This window comes from Marmota flaviventris, chromosome 6 (genome assembly GCF_047511675.1).
Source record: "Marmota flaviventris isolate mMarFla1 chromosome 6, mMarFla1.hap1, whole genome shotgun sequence".
In the NCBI taxonomy this organism is placed as follows: Eukaryota; Metazoa; Chordata; class Mammalia; order Rodentia; family Sciuridae; genus Marmota; species Marmota flaviventris.
In genome coordinates, this window is record NC_092503.1 from 71976484 (window position 1) to 71994085 (window position 17602).

The following is a 17602-nucleotide window of genomic DNA, read 5'->3' on the forward strand; positions in this document are numbered from 1 at the left end:
AGATTGTACTGGCTGCTGTTGAACAAGCATTGCATACTTGGAATAAATCTCACTCCGATCATGGTGTACAATTCTCTTTCTACACTGCTCAACTTAATGGAAACAAGGGCTAAATGCAGACCAAGCACAGTTCTGCCTACTCAACCACACACCCTATCATTGGTTTAGAACAACCCAAACATGCAACAGCCAACTTCCACTGGAAACAAACCAACAGGCCTGCTGAGAAAGAATTTGCAGTCTCCAAACAAGTTCCTGGCTTAATTTATTTTCTGAAACCCAAGTCATTACAGCTGAAGAGAAAGGAGGAAACAACTAAGGCGGACACAGCAGATTCACCAGGGACCACCTGGGCTGGCTCTGGGCAGAGCCCCAAGTGGGCAACTCAACTCCTAAAGCTCCCTTCCTCTCTGGCATCTTCATTTCCAGAACGTGGGTTGGGAGAACGATGCTTTGGAAGTCTAACAACATGCTGATTGCAGGCCTGGAAACCAGTGATCCTCCAACACATGCTATTCAGGAAAAAAATAGATACTTAGGGAAGACTTTAAAATACTGATACCAGCTGTGCCCCAACATTGTAACATCTCATTTAGAGTGGTTAGGACCAACTAACCCATATGACTTTGGGGAGTTTAGGAATTAGGACTTCCATGATTTGGGAAAATTTCTACTGATATTTAGATTGTGAGTTACAAAAACATTCAGTTGTATGGTTAGAGATTTTAAGTTCAAACTGCTGAAGCCATAGAATATCAACAGCACTGACAGACTGCAAGGGTGTGTGTATGTGTTGGGTGGGGGGTGGGCAAGATGGCTCCCTGACCCAACACCTAGGTTCCATTGGGCCTTTGGGAAACGTTCCTACCAGGCCTGTCCAGAGCTGGGGAAGAAGGGCAAGCAGAGCCACCTTCACCCCCACTTAAAACCACTATAACTAAGTCAGACCTTCCACAGAGGGCAGGAAGGCACACAGGGAAGGCCCTGCGCACTCCTAAAAATTCCAGGTGGGCAGGGAAGGGGGCAGGAGAGATGGCAGCTAAGACACTCAGGCCAACTCCTGTATTCTACTTCAAAAGCACCTCAGCAGCCTCTCCTGAGAGAGGCTCAGGTCAGTTTTGAAGCTTGCTCGCTCACCTCAGAGTGTCTCCCCAGAGGCCAACACAGGGGTCATATCAGACCCACCACATCAATTCTTATATTGCCCCTCTCAATCTGAGGGGCCATCTCTCCCTCCTCCAAAGAGCACCTCCTGGGCACCCACCTACCTTCACTGGAAACATGAGTCACAGTAGTGCTTCCTAATCAACATCCTCATCGAAAGCTAACACTTTGAGACTATTATTGACCCAGTACGTTCCTGTGCATTGTCTCATAGATAAGCCACATAATAATTCACAGCATACATTTGCATTCCCATAATTCAGACTTTTATTTCTTGCTAGTAAACTTGTTTCTAGTTTGGATTGACATTTGGAATATTCCATGACATTCTTCGAAGAGCTACATAACTTCCAGATGTATAAACAGTGATTAGCCCAGTGTTCCATACAGAGTGCTGTCCTGACCACAGGCAAGGCTGAGACTGCAGGGGAGTACCTACTGCAGTGTGTGGTCCTCATCTGCCTGGAAACTCCCCAAGCCCAGGCCACAACCCAGACCAATTAAATAGGAGCCTCTGGACATGTGCCTGGGCCATGGGATATTTTCTAGGCATTGATATATTTTATGGCTCTATAGGTGACCACACCCTATAGTCAGTACTGAGAAGGGATGACGGAGAAGAAAGTCTGTGCCTCTGTCCCAGGCTGGGAAACAGTCACCCTGCTGTCCATTGAGTCCTTTCTTCATTCTGGAGGACACAACACTGTGCACCTGGCATGGATTACCTCATTTAATCCTCACCATGAATCCCCAAGCAAGGTGTCCTTCTGCCACTTCACAGACAGGATGTGAAGGGCCAAGGAGGCCAATAACCTGGCCAGGGATGCAGATGGCAAAAGGGATTCTAGGTAAATATAAATTGAGAAAGTCTTTAAAATGAGTGGCAAGTTCATGGAGACAGAATGGTATTGCCAGAGGTTGGGGAGAGGACAGTAAGAAGTTAGTGTCTAAGAGGTATAGGTTTCAGTATGAGAAGGAAAAAGTTTAAATTTAAACATGGGGGTGGGGGATACACCCACATGACTGGACATTATCCCATCATAGATGACCATCCACTTGGAAGTTTTCTCCACTTCATTACCTATTCTGTTGCTCTGAGCTACTCTACAACTCTAAGTTGTAGAGCATGGATGGTGATCCAAATACCTGTGTCCAGTGAAGATTCAGGGGAATATTGGTCAGCTTTACATATAATAGGCAAATTTCTGCTTTCTAAAGGCCTACATATTTGCAATTTTTAAATTTCCCTTTGAACTAGTTGAACATCTTAAGATTTTATTGAACCCATTAATGTGGAAACCATTAACACATCTTCATTTTAAAACTGTCACTCAGAATTGCCACGGTAAGTCAAATTTCCCCCTTTTTTTTTTTTTTTTGGTACCAGGGTTTGAACTCAGGGACACTTAACGACATCCCTGGCTCTTTTTCTTATTTTGAGACAGTGAGGCCCTAAACAATTTAGTGAGACCCTAAGTTGCTGAGGCTGACTTTGAACTCATGATCCTCCTGCTTCAGCCTCCGGAGCTGCTGGAATTACAGGTGACTCTGCCACACCTGGCTCCCCATTTTTTTTTTTTTTATTTTTTGTTGTTGTATAGGAACACACAATATTTTTATTAATTTTTTAATGTGGTGCTGAGGGTCAAACCAGTGCCTCATATATGCTAGGCAATGAGCTACAGCCCCAGCCCCTCCCCAATTATATTTGATGACAGACTACAAAAGACCAAGTTTTCCCAGTTGAGATTTTCTTCCCATAGGGAACACTTATAGGTAATATAGAACAGCAGATGTTCTAGGGCTTAGGGCGTAATCAATGGTAGAGCACCCACCTACCCTGTATGATACCCTGAGTCTAATACCCAGCACTGAAGGAGAGAAAAAAATAAAAGCAGATGCTCTGTTTGGCCTGACATGTAACTATGTAGTTACATATATATAGTTACATATATATGTAACTATATGCCCTCAATGCCCTGTTTGTTTCAAACAGAATACAACTCCTCGGTGGAGCACATGGATCCACCAGCTTGGAGCAGAATCAGGGGCTGTGTCAGCCCTGTGCGGGCTCCAGCCCTCCTGCCAAGGACACACTGGGACACCTGGGTATCAGATCAAAAGTCTCACACTGTCAAGGGTGAGAACCCTCCATCCACTTATGAATGGAGAGCAAGAAAGGGGAGAAAAAAGATGGGGTTCCCTTCCGTTAGCCACTTCCCTGCTCCTCTAATTCCCAGGCAGCTGGCCCCAGAAACAACCCAGAGAAAATCCTATGGGACTCATGCTGGAGTGAAGGGGAGTAAAGGCCCAACAGAGGTCAAATCAGTAACAGCAGAGAGCTCCCAGAGAGAATGCTAGAAAGGTAAGATGAGTTCAAATGAAGGAGAAGAGGGAGGAGGGAGCTGTCAGGAAGAGAGCCAGTGTTCCCTTGGGCCAGTGTCTGACGGGTCTCTCACACATTGCTGATGGAGTGTAAATTGGCACCACCACTTTGTAAAGTGATTTGGCTATAGCTATCAAAATTACAAAGGCACACACACTCTCCCCCAGCAGTGCCACTTAGAGAAATCAAACATCATCACACTGTGCAAAAAGACACCAGAAAAAAGTCGCTACAGTGTAATTTGTAAAAGCAGAAGATTAACACAACCTAACTGTCCACCAATAGGGGATTGGATACATCAATTATGGTTCATCCATACATCATTAATACATCATTAAATAAAGAAAAGTGAAGAAGGGTATGTATAGTATTCCACAATTTGTATAAAAAGAGGGAAGCAGCCGAGTGTGGTGGTGCATGCCTGTAATCCCAGTGACTCAGAAAGCTCAGGCAGGAAGATTGCAATTTTGAGACCAGCCTCAGCAACTTAGCAAGATTCTGTCTCAAAATAGAAAAAATAAAAGAGGTTTGAGATGTAGCTCAGTGGAAAGCACCCTGGGTTCAATCTCCAGTACAAAGAAAGAAAAGTAGGGAAACATCTCAAAGAAACAGGTAACAGGTTGCCTACCAGATGGGAAACCCTGGTGAGGAGACAGCATGGGAGAAAGATTAGTAAAGCTTTGTAACTGCTTATTAAGTCATTACTAACTTAAGTATTTTTAAGAAATTATGTATTTTAATAAGTTAGTGCATAGAGTCTTCTGGAAAAAGCACATGACCTACAGCACATTCTCCAGTGAAAGTTTTCACCTGACTAGCAACCTTCTATGTTGTGAGCCATCCATGGGCTGCATGTGGTCCACCATGCATCGAGTCTATTGAATAGGAACATCTGGTGTCTGGGAATGACCAGTGGACATTCCTTCTGGTTAACTGCCCTGACACATTATGAATTCGTATTTGGTTCTGCCAAAGGTCCCACACAGCAGAGATGGGGTGACCTGCCAAGATGCCAATCGACCTGCTGACTTCAAGACAGCATGAAGCAAGAATCCACCCCTGAAATCTCATCCCTGCCTTTGATGAACCCCCTTAAATAAACTGCTGGAGCCATTTTGCCTTGTCTAATTCCAGCTCCTGTGTGGACTAAACCTACCAGGGCTCCGTTTTTGAAAATATATTTGATTCTTTGTCTTTCGTTCTTCACTAGTTATTCTAGACTTTAATTTCTCAGGTGTCTTACACCCTCCTTGGCAGGAAGAACCCTCCAATGAGGCACTGGCCATCACCCCCTTTACATGTAAGCATCTATTTTCTCCCCCACCTACCTCCTGGGAACTGTGAGCTTAAAGGAAATGACTACAAAACAATCTGGGAAACCCAAGTTCTGACCCACACCTTTGCAGTAAGTCCTACTATTAAACACAAACCCATAATTTGAAGTGGACAGGGTCCCCAGCTGAATGAAAATGGTGCCTTTCTACTAGAGTGGGCAGTGTATTCCTGTCTGCCTGGGGCTATCTGTTTATGCATACTGGAAAGCACAATTATTAGTAGAAACCTGTATTGGTCAGCTTTCTGTTACAGCAACAAATATCTGAGATAACTTGTAAAGAGGAAAGGTTTGGCTCATGGCTGAAGAGTTCTTTCTGCTCTGCGATGGGGTGAGCCTATGGTTTTTAGGCCTCTGGTGGAAAGGCAACACATATGGAGCAATACCTGGTGGAGCAAAACCAATTGCCTCATGGACAGAGAGCAAAAAAGGAAGTCCAGGTGAGGACCTGTCATTCTCTCCAAGGGCATGCCCTTCACTGATCTGAAGAATGCCCACTAAGCCCTGCCTCTTAATGATTCCACCTCCAGCATCACAGGGGAGACCAAACCTATACCACACAGGACTTTGAGGGACAGTCACCTAAATTCCTTCATTATTAAAGGTGTTATTGTTTTGGATGAATATAATCACCCCACCTACACCCAACTGGGTCTTTCCCAAGCATTTTCAAACTTTCATTCAGATAATGAAACTCAGACTCTACGCTTCTAAAAGCCCTGACCCAACCATCTCCAAGATGTGTCTTTCAGACAGTGTCCCACCCAAGCCCTGGCTCTTCACCCAGATGATCCATTGAACTTTATTCCTAAAAACTCTTGATGGGCCACACTCATTTACCTCCTATCTAGTGGAAATCATTAACATATCAATGACTATGGCTTTTGTCCCAGGAATTCTCTTTCTAGGCGTTTACCTAACAGATATTCTCCTAAATCTGAAAGACACCTAGCATCCTCTATGATAGCAAAGAATGCAAAATTTGTAGACAACCTAAATGCTCATAAGGAGGTGACTGAATAAAATCCACAGTTTATCCACACAATGGGAGATTGGAGCCATTATAGCTGACAATTCGATCTATGTTCAATGATAGTGGCATATCTAAGATTTACCCTGTGGAGAGCAGGCTGTGAAAAACATGGAAACTAGTAAGCAGTTCTGTCAAAAATTTAAAAATTGAACTACCACACTATCCAGCAATTCCACTTTTTGGTGCATATCCAGAAGAAATGAAAGCAAAGACCTAAACACTCATTTACACCCAGTTTATACAGCACAATTCCCAACAGTCAAGAGGTGGAAGCAACCCAAGTGTCCATTGGTTCTGGAAAGGATAAACAAAATGCGATATTCACATAAAATGAAATATTAATCAGCCTTAGTAAGGAATGATACCCTAAACATGCTATATACCACACATGGTGCTAAGTGAAATAAGTCAGTCACAAGGGGATGAATATGGTAGGATTCCACACATCCTGAGGTACCCAGAGTACTCAAATTCAGGAAGGTAGAAAGTAGAATGGTAGGTTCCAGGTACCAAGAAGGGGAAATAAGGAGTTAGTGTTTAATGAGTATAGAGTTTGTTTGGAAAGATGAAAAAAATTTCTGGAGACGGATGGTGACAAGTTGTACAACAATATGATTGTACTCAATGCCCCTGAATTGTAAACTTAAATTAAGATGGGCTAGGATGGGCAGCACATGCTTGAAATCCCAGCAACTTGAGAAGCTGAGGCAGGAGGATCATAAGTTTGAGGCCAGCCTTAGCAACTTAGCTAAGGACTGGGGATGTAGCTTAGTGACGAAGGACCCAGGGTTCAATCCTCAGTAGCAACAACAAAAAACCCCATAAAGGGCTGGGGATAGAAATGGGGATTGATAGCAAGTGGCTATGAAGTTTCTTACCGGGGTGATAGAAAAGTTCTAATATTAGAACATGGTTGAATTAGTCTTCCCATGCTGCCAACAACAGAAATTTTTCATAGTTCTGGAGGCTGAGAAGTACAAGATCAGGGTGCCAGCATGTGGGTTTTGGTGAGCTCTCTTCCTAGCTTGCTGATGCACCCCCCCACCCCCGTCTCAGTGTCCTCACATGGCAGGGAGGAAGAATAAGCTCTCTGGTATCTCTATTTATAAGGACCCTTATCTACCAATCATTGGGACCCATGCTCATGACCTCACCAAAATCTCATTACCTCCCAAAGGGCCCGACTCCAAATTCTACCACATCAGGGACCAGGGTTTCAACATATAAAAGCTGTGGGGCAATTCAGCCTGCAGCAGTGGTGATGGTTGCACAATTCTGTAAATACACCAGAAATTACTGAATTGTACAATTAATAATGGGTGAGCTTCTCAGCCTGTAAAGTATACCTCAGTAAAGCTGTTTGTTTCCATTGTTGCAGCTCTATCAATTTAGGAGAGGCTCATGATGTCACTTCCTCACTTAATGGAAGGAAAACAAATGGCCCATTAAAATCACCTTCAGGACACCAAGTCCTTACTCAGTACAGTGGTCCAGAGGTAGCACAGAAGTAAGCTTAAGCTCTCATTGTTGTTGCTGTTTATGGTAGCACTGGGAACCAAGCTCAGGGCCTTATGAAGTTTATGTTAAAAACTTGCAGATGCCAGCCAGGCATGGTGGTGCACACCTGTAATCCCAGCAGCTTGGGAGGCTGAGAGAGGAGGATCATGAGTTCAAAGACAGACTCAGCAATTTAGCAAGGCTCTAAGTAACTCAGTGAGATCCTATCTCAATACAGCATATAAAAGGGCTGGGGATGTGGTTAAGCAACCCTGGGTTCAATCCCCAGTACCAAAAAAAAAAAAAAAACTTGCAGATTATGTACTTTAATTTATTGCTATCATTACTAGCTTTTCAGGGTTGTTATATACCTGTTTTACAGTTGCAGAAACTGAAGCTCAAAAAAGCTAAGCAACTTGCACAATCAGCGAACAAAGCAGAAATAAAACCTGTGAGCACATGCTGTAACTACAGAGTTCATACACTCTCTTGTGATTGCCTGGGTCCTGAAGAACACTATGGGCAGATCACAAGAAGCCAGGGTTAAGGCTCACTCCATATTCAGTTATAAACAATTTATTTCTGTGCATCCCACTGTTAGGCTTCATGGGTGACCTATAAGCAGCTCAAGATGGTCTTTTTTTAGAAACCTGTATGCAATACAGAGAGGATATATGAGTAACTGAAAATGTGAGCTGGCCAATCTCTAGATGTTAACAGATGATATTGTTTGAAAATTAAACTCCTTCTCCATCTCTACAGCTCTCTGGGGTGGCCTGGAGGGTGGGCTTAGCAGTCTGACTCCATGGGTAAATTTGCATTTTTGCCTGGGCAAGTTACTCAAGTCCCTTTGTGCCTCAGTTTCCTCATTTTCACAGTGGTGGTGAGGAGAGAACCTCCACTAGAGGGCTGTATGCTACAAGCTAGGTAAGTGCTCACCGTTGGTGATCCTCCACAGGTATATTTGAACTTGACATCTAACTGCACAGGACTGCCTTTTGTTGGCCTTGCTACAAAACTGCCTTTGACCAGTATGTTCTCTTGTCTGCCATGGTATCATCTGTTGGTGAGGGAAAAGCAATGTCCTCCATAGTTTGCCATTCATTTTTCATTGACTCATAAAAATCAAAACCCATAGAGGTGGTGGTGGTCATTTGGTCCAGGCTGTCACTGTGTACACAGGGACAGTGAGACTGTGCGGTGGGGGTTTTCCCAACCACTAGCTGGCCCTAGGAGGCTTGTTTAATGTGATTATCACACACTCTGCCCAGTGAGCTTTTGTGTCCCAACTACTCCCAAGAGATCTCTTGTCTGGTTGACTAAAATAAGTAGGTAAGAAAAAAAAGACATGCTATGATTTTAAAGACTGTCAAATGCTAATTACAAGTTATTTCATTTGAAAGATGGCAATGAAAGCATTCGTAATACCCCTCCTTTCTCCCCCAAACCTGTCACTGGACCGAAAGCCAGTTCTTTGAAAGCTGTGAATCAAAAACAACAGTTTTATGGACAATGGTTAAGAGGTAGGCTAGTTCCCAGGGAATGGTTGCAGCGTTTTCCTCTTGTTACCTTGGTAACGGCTACCTTGGCGCCCTTGTTGATGAGCTGAACCACATTCTCCGCTTGGCCTTTGTACGCAGCTATGAGAAGGCGTTCTGAAAGCGCAGCGACCGCATCCTGCTGGCTCATGAATTAGGAGAGAAAGAGGTTTTCGGCAATACAGTGGACAAGTTCCTTCGGCTCAACACGAAGCCACTGGCCTGGGCTGGCATCCACGGGTAGAGATGTTCACGATCATTAGAAGGTGCCTTCTGTTTTATTTTATTTTTTTACTATGCCATCTTCAGGACCTAGGGATTATAAAACAAAGCTGTAATCAGTGTCATCTGACACACAAGTACCCAAGAAACCATGCCTCTTCTCTGACTTAAGGGCATTCTGCTGGTTGCACACTGCAGGGAAGGAAGCCAAAGGGAGACAGGATGTGCAGCAGCACACTCTCCATGGCAAAACCCCTGAAGGGAGTTTCTTAGGGGAAGGCAGAATATGCTAAGCCCCTTTCTCTTTCTCCCACTTCAGCAATATTCTCCAGAGAAGAATAACCAGGACTTCAAGGATGGCTCTGCATTTTAGTCCTGGGTAGAAGAGGCCTAATATAATCTCCCAGACACCAGCTGGTTTACACACCCACCTCCAGCAGATAACCATACTGTGCATCTTTACCAACAACATTCTGGACCAGGTTTTTTGGGTCCACCGCAGCTGGCCTGCTGATTCACAAAGGCAGGCTGAGGCTGGTGGACTACACCTCCCAGAGTGACAGATGGGATCTCTGCCTGGGGTTTTTCTCGCTGCACTCATTGCAATTGTCTCCCTTTACCCTGTTCTTACTGTAATAGTACAGTCTCCCGAGTTCTGGAACAGATGGAGAGCTGGGCACAGGCTCCGCTGACTCCCAGTTCCAGATTGCCGAAACAATCCACCTTGGGACCCACATGGATGCTAAACCTGACAGCAGCTCTGTCTATTCCGGAGAGGCTCATGGTGTTGCTTCTTCACTTAATGGAAATAAAACAAATGGCCCACTAAAGTCACCTTCAGGACACTAAGTCCCGACTCTGGGCAGTGGTCCAGAGGTAGCAACCAGAAATAAACTTAAGCTCTTTCCACCCAATGACCAAAATGAACAGGATTTAAAAGATTGACTCCTCTCAGTAACCCCAGTCACCATTAGACCAAACCCAAGCCACTGATAACTGTTTCAAAGGGGAAGAGTTCTTTGGGCAGAAGAAGGGATGCTTAGAGATCTAACCGACTCCTGCTAGGAGAACAAGTAAGGACTTCTTTATTTTTCAAACCACTTATTAAAACATCAACATATACAAATGGAAATAAAGCACTGTATCCAAAAAATACCATTCTTCAACCCAGACCACACCACACCTTCTAATTCTAAAGGTCTAGAAGATACCAGCATCTTTTACAATTGCTTCCAGCAAACTCAGTAATTCTTTCAGTCTCTAGAGATTAAGGCCTTTTACCCTGACCTGGCTTGGAAAGGTCTTGGCCATATTGGGCTCAAGCAGTCATCTGGTCAACCACTCTGGGAGACTGGGGTTAAGGGCCCACACAGAGAACAGACATAGGACATCTTTCTGCTAGGACTAAGGTGGGTTTTACAAATGGCATTTTATTACAGAAAGTGTTAGCCAAAAATAAATACTGTAACTTTAGAAAGATAATTGTTATACCCACAAAGCAATTTGTGCATCATTACATTTTCTTATTGTTTTTCATCTCTAACCCAAAATGCAGGCAAAGGGTAGCAAGGAGAGGAAAAATAGAAGGAATATGGAAAACCCATCCTTCTCACCAGACTCATTAGAAGCATGACAAATGTGAAGGTGACATCCAAAGCAGGGATGCCTGGAGTAGCTACAGTCACAGATCCTTGGAATGCATCAGAAATATTTCTGAACACAAAGGTCAATGAAAAAATAAAGTTAAGACTCAAAAACAGAGATGGAGCAAGAAATTCCATTGAAAGTTTCTATAGCCACACTGTTTGGGCTTTATGCTTTCTAAATTGTCATAGTATTTGGAACTGATCTGTGTTTATCAACACAAGTACAACATCTTTTTATTTAAACCAATTATACTAAGTTTCTGCTCAGTTTACCCAAATATTGCAAAATCACTCCAGGCCCAAATGCAAGGAAAATACACAACATTAGACATGGGTTCCTAAATGATCTCCTTTCTCAGCCATTCTCTCCTTCATTCTACCCATTTGTTATCTCTGTACACTTGACCTTACCCCCCCCCCCATTCCATTCCAGAACCTTTTATGCAATGGGTATTTAAGTCCAATGGCTCAGTTTATACAAAAATTATGCCTAAAATTCTACTCCATAGCTTAGCTCTTAAGGCTACAGACCTTGGCCACAATCTTAACGGAGGTCACACCAGCAACATTGCTCAGTCTCCTCAGTAAGGGACACAAGGTCCAACTGGCTTCAGGTGAATTGATGGTCATTCCGCTTCTACTCTCCTGTCTCATGCAACAAATTCAGCCTCTCAGCCTGCATAAGAACTTCTGGCTGAGTGAGCCTTGTTTAGACGATTGCCATTTAAATGTCCAACCCATATCTTTTTATTTTTTAGTTGTAGTTGGACACAATTCCTTTATTTCACTTATTTATTCTTATGTGGTGCTGAGGATTGAACCCAGGGTCTCGCACGTGAGAGGTGAGTGCTCTACCGCTAAGCCCCAGCCCTCATTATTAATTTTTCTAGAAAAACACTACAGTGTTGAGAAAATTTTGATTGGCCAGAAATGTCATTTTGTTTTTTAATTTTCAGTTACATCTATTTAAGAATGCTCTTTACACCTCTGTCCCACCACCACCACCAATATACCCATAGAACAGCTTGCAGGAGAGGTAGGCTGGGAAGAAAGATAATCTGGATACTCCCCAACCCCCATCAGAGTTGCACAGAAAACTGCCTGCAAAATGAAGAACAAAACGCCAGATTCCAATCCCTAGTCTGCTAACAGCAGTACTTGGACATCTTGAGCTCATTCCCAATTTAAGTACAGTAACAGCTTCACTGCTGGGACCTCCAGCATTTGCCTATAGGTGTTTCACACAGGTAGATATGAAGAGATCATAGCAGCTGAGTCTTCTCTGCTTTCCATCTCCTCCTGCACCCTCACTTGGAGTGAGAAGATATTCTGCTTCTCATCTGATGCCTGGAAATCAGCAGGTCAGGCAGGACAGAGCCAGGTGAGGGCCAAGGGGTAAGAGGGGATGGACAACCCCCTACAGTGTAATAAAAGTGGCAACCAGCCTGCAGTTAATGAGTTAACTCCACTGCCAACCTGTTGGGCCTGGCGGTAGCAACCCCATTCCCTCATTAAATCCGAGCTTCCTCTTCCAAATAGATAGCTACCATCCGAGACATTTTCCACTTGTGGCAGTGAGGAATTTCTTCTGCCCCAAGCCTATCTTTGTCACAATGCTCATTTTACACAGTGTTCTGGAGGAAAAACCTTAAGTGCAAGCATGCTGCCCATTTTTAACCAGAAAAGAAATAAATTCATGAGTGTAAGTATATAATAAGCACCCCAAATCCAGAAAGGAATTCAGCCTCCTAAGAAAGAAAGAATACCCTCTTCCCAGCCCGTTGCCCATCATTGTTTTCCAATTTGCCAATTCCTTTGTCTCTTATCACAAATGCCAGAAGGTCACACAGCTGCTTGGTCTGTGATGTGATAGGTTTTCTTTACACAGCAAGAGTCTAAGGTTTGCTTTTGCCGTTTTCTTGCAGATTTATAATAATGTTGCCTGGTGCCAATATCTCAAAGCCACTACGTTCAAGTCTCCTGACAGGCAAAATATTCTAAGAGGAGACCTTCAAAAAAAAAAGTCCCAAACAGGCATTATGCACAACCCGCCCAGAGACAGCCCCCAGGCCCCCAGGCCCCCAGAGCCTGTGGTCAGGCAGCACCACCAGTCACAATAATTAGCTTTGCTCTCATTGCTCCAAATCCTGTGTTGAAGGGATTGTACTCACATCTGGGGGTCTGTCCTCCCTGTTGTACATCATGTTCTGTTTCTGGAAAACTGCAGTCAATTCTTTGCTGGCGAGATCATTCACTTCCTAGGGCCGTCACTCCCAGTGGGTCTGCAGTGATTTACCACACAACGCTTGCAAGCCCTTTTTTTCCTCTTTAGTCTCCTCTGCCGACGACGCTGGCCACACTACATCTAAAGGCTTAATAAGACATCCATTCAGCTCGCAAGGTTTTGTGGTTTGCCAGCCTGATCATCACTGCTTCTGAAAGTGTTGGGTCTTCAGATTTTGTTGGACTGCTTCCTCCTGCCGGCAGAGGACCTGTAACACTGCCTGGATCGAAGAGCCAGGCAACGATTCACAGATCAGCAGAACGTTTCTGAATGATGCTCCGATGACGGAGAAACGAAGTTTGTGTTCTTTGAGCAGTAATGCAAGAAAGAGAACATGCAGGAAGGGCCAAAATCTGTAACAAACCGTCTTCATAATAACAAAACATCTTCCCTTGTGGGCCCCCGGGAGCCTTGTGGGCTCCCAGGCAGGGAAGCTCTGTATAGTGACTGGGCAACACGGGAGACGGGGTCTGGCTGAGCAGCCATCCCTGGTGCTTGCAATCCAGTTTGCCTTACAAACTCTCCTCCACAGTCTCCATGGTGGAGGGGGAAGGGAGAAAAGGAACCCTTCAGAAGCTTTTACAAGTACTGCAGGTGGCACACAGCAGGTGTGCCCTTGTAGCCCACTTGTTGAAGCAACTGAAACTTCCCACCTGGAGGGATCATAGGAAGGAAGAAGGCTTTTGTTTTGGCTTGAGTCAGCATCCCCACATTTCCCCCTATTTTTTCTAAAGATGGCATCATTGGCCCAGAGATGGGAAAATTACTCTGTCAACATAAACCTTCTGACCCTTTATCCCCCCCAAAGGCTAAGAGCTCTTGTGGGCAATGGACTAGGATTCTGCTTTGGCCATTCTTTGGCTTATACCAAGGACAAAACAGGCTGGGACTCTGGCCAGTGCATTGCAGAGAAGATGAATTCCAATGGGGAAATAAATTGCCAATAAAATAATAAAAGCTTTTTCTCCCACCTTTTTCTGGTACTGAGGATTGGACCCATGAGTGTTGAACCACTGAGCTACACCCCCAGTCCTTTTTTTTTTTGAAACAGTTTCACCAAGTTGTTTAGGGCCTCCCTAAGTTGCTGAGGCTGGTCTCAAACTTGCAATTCTCCTGCCTCAGCCTCCCAAGAATCTGGGATTACAGGCCTGGGCCACCACACCCAGCAAGCTTTTTCTCAATACACAAAACTTGTACCAGTTACCCCAAAGCAATCACTACTAGAATACTGTGATCACCACTGGAAGAAAAGTGAAGTTACAATAGAGGTGAATGTGATTTAATCCTCACTTTGAAGAAGCTCATCACCTGACCACCAACAAGCCACAATTAGGGTCCAAAAGAACAGGTGACAGAAAAGACAAACCAAGTACAACACAAACACAAAGCAGAGTGGCTTGTTTCCTCAAAGTTCCCAGAACATTTCCTCCTGAGAATATCTACTCCCACAGGTAGGGACCCTTAAAAACTACCCACAGGGACAGACAGCACTGACCGCTCATGAAGCCTGGTGTCCAGGAGGGTTATCTGCAAAAAGAAAGGAAATGACAGAGCAGAGACACTCCTAGCAAGCTTCTGACTCACTCTGTACACCCCACCCACCATTACAAAGCAACATGTACATCCAAGTACACTAACTCTTCTCTTCTGAATCTGACACCTACTGAATCTTTGAAATAATCATCCTTGCAGGAGGCATAAAAAGTTTGCTGTACACAATTCACAATAGCTAAACTGTGGAGCCAACCTAGATGCCCTTCAGTGGATGAATGGATAAAAAAAAAGTGTGGCATATATACACAATGGAATATTACTCAGCAATGAGAGAATAAAATCACGGCATTTGCCGATAAATGGATTGCATTGGAGAAGATAATGCTAAGTGAAGTTAGCCAATCCCCCCAAAAAACAAATGCCAAATGTTTTATCTGATATAAGGAGGCTGACTCATAATGGGGTAGGGAGGGGGAGTATGGGAGGAATAGATGAATTCTAGGTAGGACAGAGGGGTGGGAGGGAAAGGGAGGGGACAGAGGATTAGCAAGGATGGTGGAATGAGATGGTCATCATTATCCAAAGTACAAGTATGAAGACTCAAATGGAGTGTCAACATACTTTATATACAGATATGAAAAACTGGTATATATGTGTAATAAGAATTGTAATAAAAAAAAAACAAAGTACATGTATAAAAGCATGAATTGACATGAACATACTTTATATATAAAGATATGAAAAATTGTGCTCTATGTGTGTAATAAGAATTGTAATGCATTCTGCTGTCGTGTATTTAAAAAAAATAAGTTAAAAAAAAAGTCTGCTGCAGAGAAGTTGGATAACACCTGGAGGCTCTTGAGGAAACCTCAGACATACCCTCTCATTAAAAGCTGCTTACAGGTATAAAAATCACACAGGAGAAACAATCAAGAACATGAAGAGAGCCTACAGAATGGGGGAAAATCTTCGCCACCTACACTTCAGAGCCTTAATCTCCAGGATCTATAAAGAATTCAAAAAACTTAACCTTAAAAAACAAAACCACCACCACCAAATAAATAAATAACCCAATCGATAATTGAGCTAAGGAGCTGAAGAGACACTCCACAAAAGAAATACTTTTGGTCAACAAATACATGAAAAAATGTTGAACATCTCTAGTAATTAGAGAAATGCAAATTAAAACTACACTGAGATGAAATCTCACTCCAGTCAGAATAGCAATTTTCAAGAATACAAGCAGCAATAAATGTTGGCAAGGATGTGGGGGGAAAAGGTACACTCATACATTGCTGGTGGGACTGCAAATTAGAGTAACGACTCTGGAAAGCAGTATGGAGATTCCTCAGAAAACTTGGAATGGAACCACCATTTGATGTGGTTATACCACTCGTTTTATATCCAAAGGACTTAAAACAGCATACTATGGTGATGGTGCCACATCAGTGTTTATATCAGCTCAATTCACAATAGATAAATATGGAACAAGGCAGGTCCCATCAACAAATGAATGGATAAAGAAAATGTGTATATACACCATGAAATATAACTCAGCCACGAAGAATGAAATTATGGAATTTGTTGGTAAATGGATGGAGACTGTCACATTAAGTGAAATAAGCCAATCCCATAAGATCAAAGGCTGAGTGTTCTGATATGTGGATTCTAGCTCACAATAAATGGGGAGGCAAGGAAGAATAGAAGTACTTTGGATTAGACAAAGGGGAATGAAAGGAGGGAGGGGGAATGAGAATAGGAAAGTTAATAGAATGAATTGGATATTACTTTTCTATGCTCATATATGAATACACAACCAATGTAATTCCATATCATGTACAACCAAAAGAATGGGAAGTTGTATTCCATATATGCATGTCAAATACATTCTACTGTTGTGTATAAAAATAAAATTTTAAAATCACATAGGAGGAATAGGGATGCATCACTGAATAAAGATATAAACAATGGGGCTGGGGATGTAGCTCAAGCGGTAGCGCGCTCGCCTGGCATGCGTGCGGCCCGGGTTCGACCCTCAGCACCACATACTAACAAAGATGTTGTGTCTGCTGGAAAAATAAAATAAATAAACATTTAAAAAAAAAAAAAAAGATATAAACAATGAAAGGCTTATGATGTAGAAATCTCCTTTCTTCATGCAGGATAATAACTTATTGAGTGACCAGCACTGCTAGACCACCAGAGCCTCCAAGCTGAGGCTTGGCACGCCCATTGCTTAGCAAATAACCACATGCACTGCTCAAACTTAAGTCCAGCATCATCCCTGCTGGTTGTTCATCCATCCCCACTTTCCCCAAGATGATATGATCATTTACTAATCTGTTACATACAGTATTCTATAGGCTCCGGCCATGGACTGAATTGTATCTCTCCAAGTCCTCACGGTGAAGCCCTAACTCCTAGTGTGGATGTATTTAAAAATAGGAGATGATTAAGGTAAAACGAGGTCATGAGGATGGGACCCTGATCTGATAGGATTATGTTGCTGTAAAAAGACACCAGAGAGTTCACACGCAGATGTGCCTTACCAACCTCCCTCCCTCTGCAATAGAAAGGCCGTGTGAGCCCAAAACAGCCATCTGCAAGCCAGAAAGAGCCCTCACCAGAAACTGCTCTGCTGGACTTCAACCCAGGACTTTCAGCCTCTACAACTGGGAGAAAATAAATCTGTGCTGCTCAACCCTTCCAATCTGTGGTATTGTGTTATGGTGGCCTGGGCACACTATGACAGCTACTCTCAAAGTGTAGTTGCTGTTACTGGTACAAGGTCTCCTGGATAGACTGAACTTGAAGGCAGAAGCCAATTTCAGTCATCTTTTCTCCCTAGTGCCTGGCTTGGTGCCTGAAACAAAGTTGGCCTTTAATGTCCATTAAATGGACAACAGAAAAACTAACAACCAGTCACTTTTTATAGTTATTAATTGAGTCTGTGGATTCCAGAAGAAAGAGGAGGAGTGGGTGCAGTGGTAAATGCTGATAATCCC

The 17602-nt window shown here is 43.4% G+C and overlaps 1 protein-coding gene across 1 annotated transcript in view; it reads right to left on the reverse strand.

The window, feature by feature from the left end:
- The window catches only part of Ankrd6 (ankyrin repeat domain 6), a 188331-nt gene that overhangs the window by 44853 nt on the left and 125876 nt on the right, over positions 1-17602 (reverse strand). Inside the window, exon 2 of the mRNA XM_071613904.1 lies at positions 8983-9263. Within this exon, the coding sequence (XP_071470005.1) occupies positions 8983-9102 (120 nt within the window). The 5' untranslated portion in view covers positions 9103-9263. The remainder of the gene's footprint in view (positions 1-8982; positions 9264-17602) is intronic.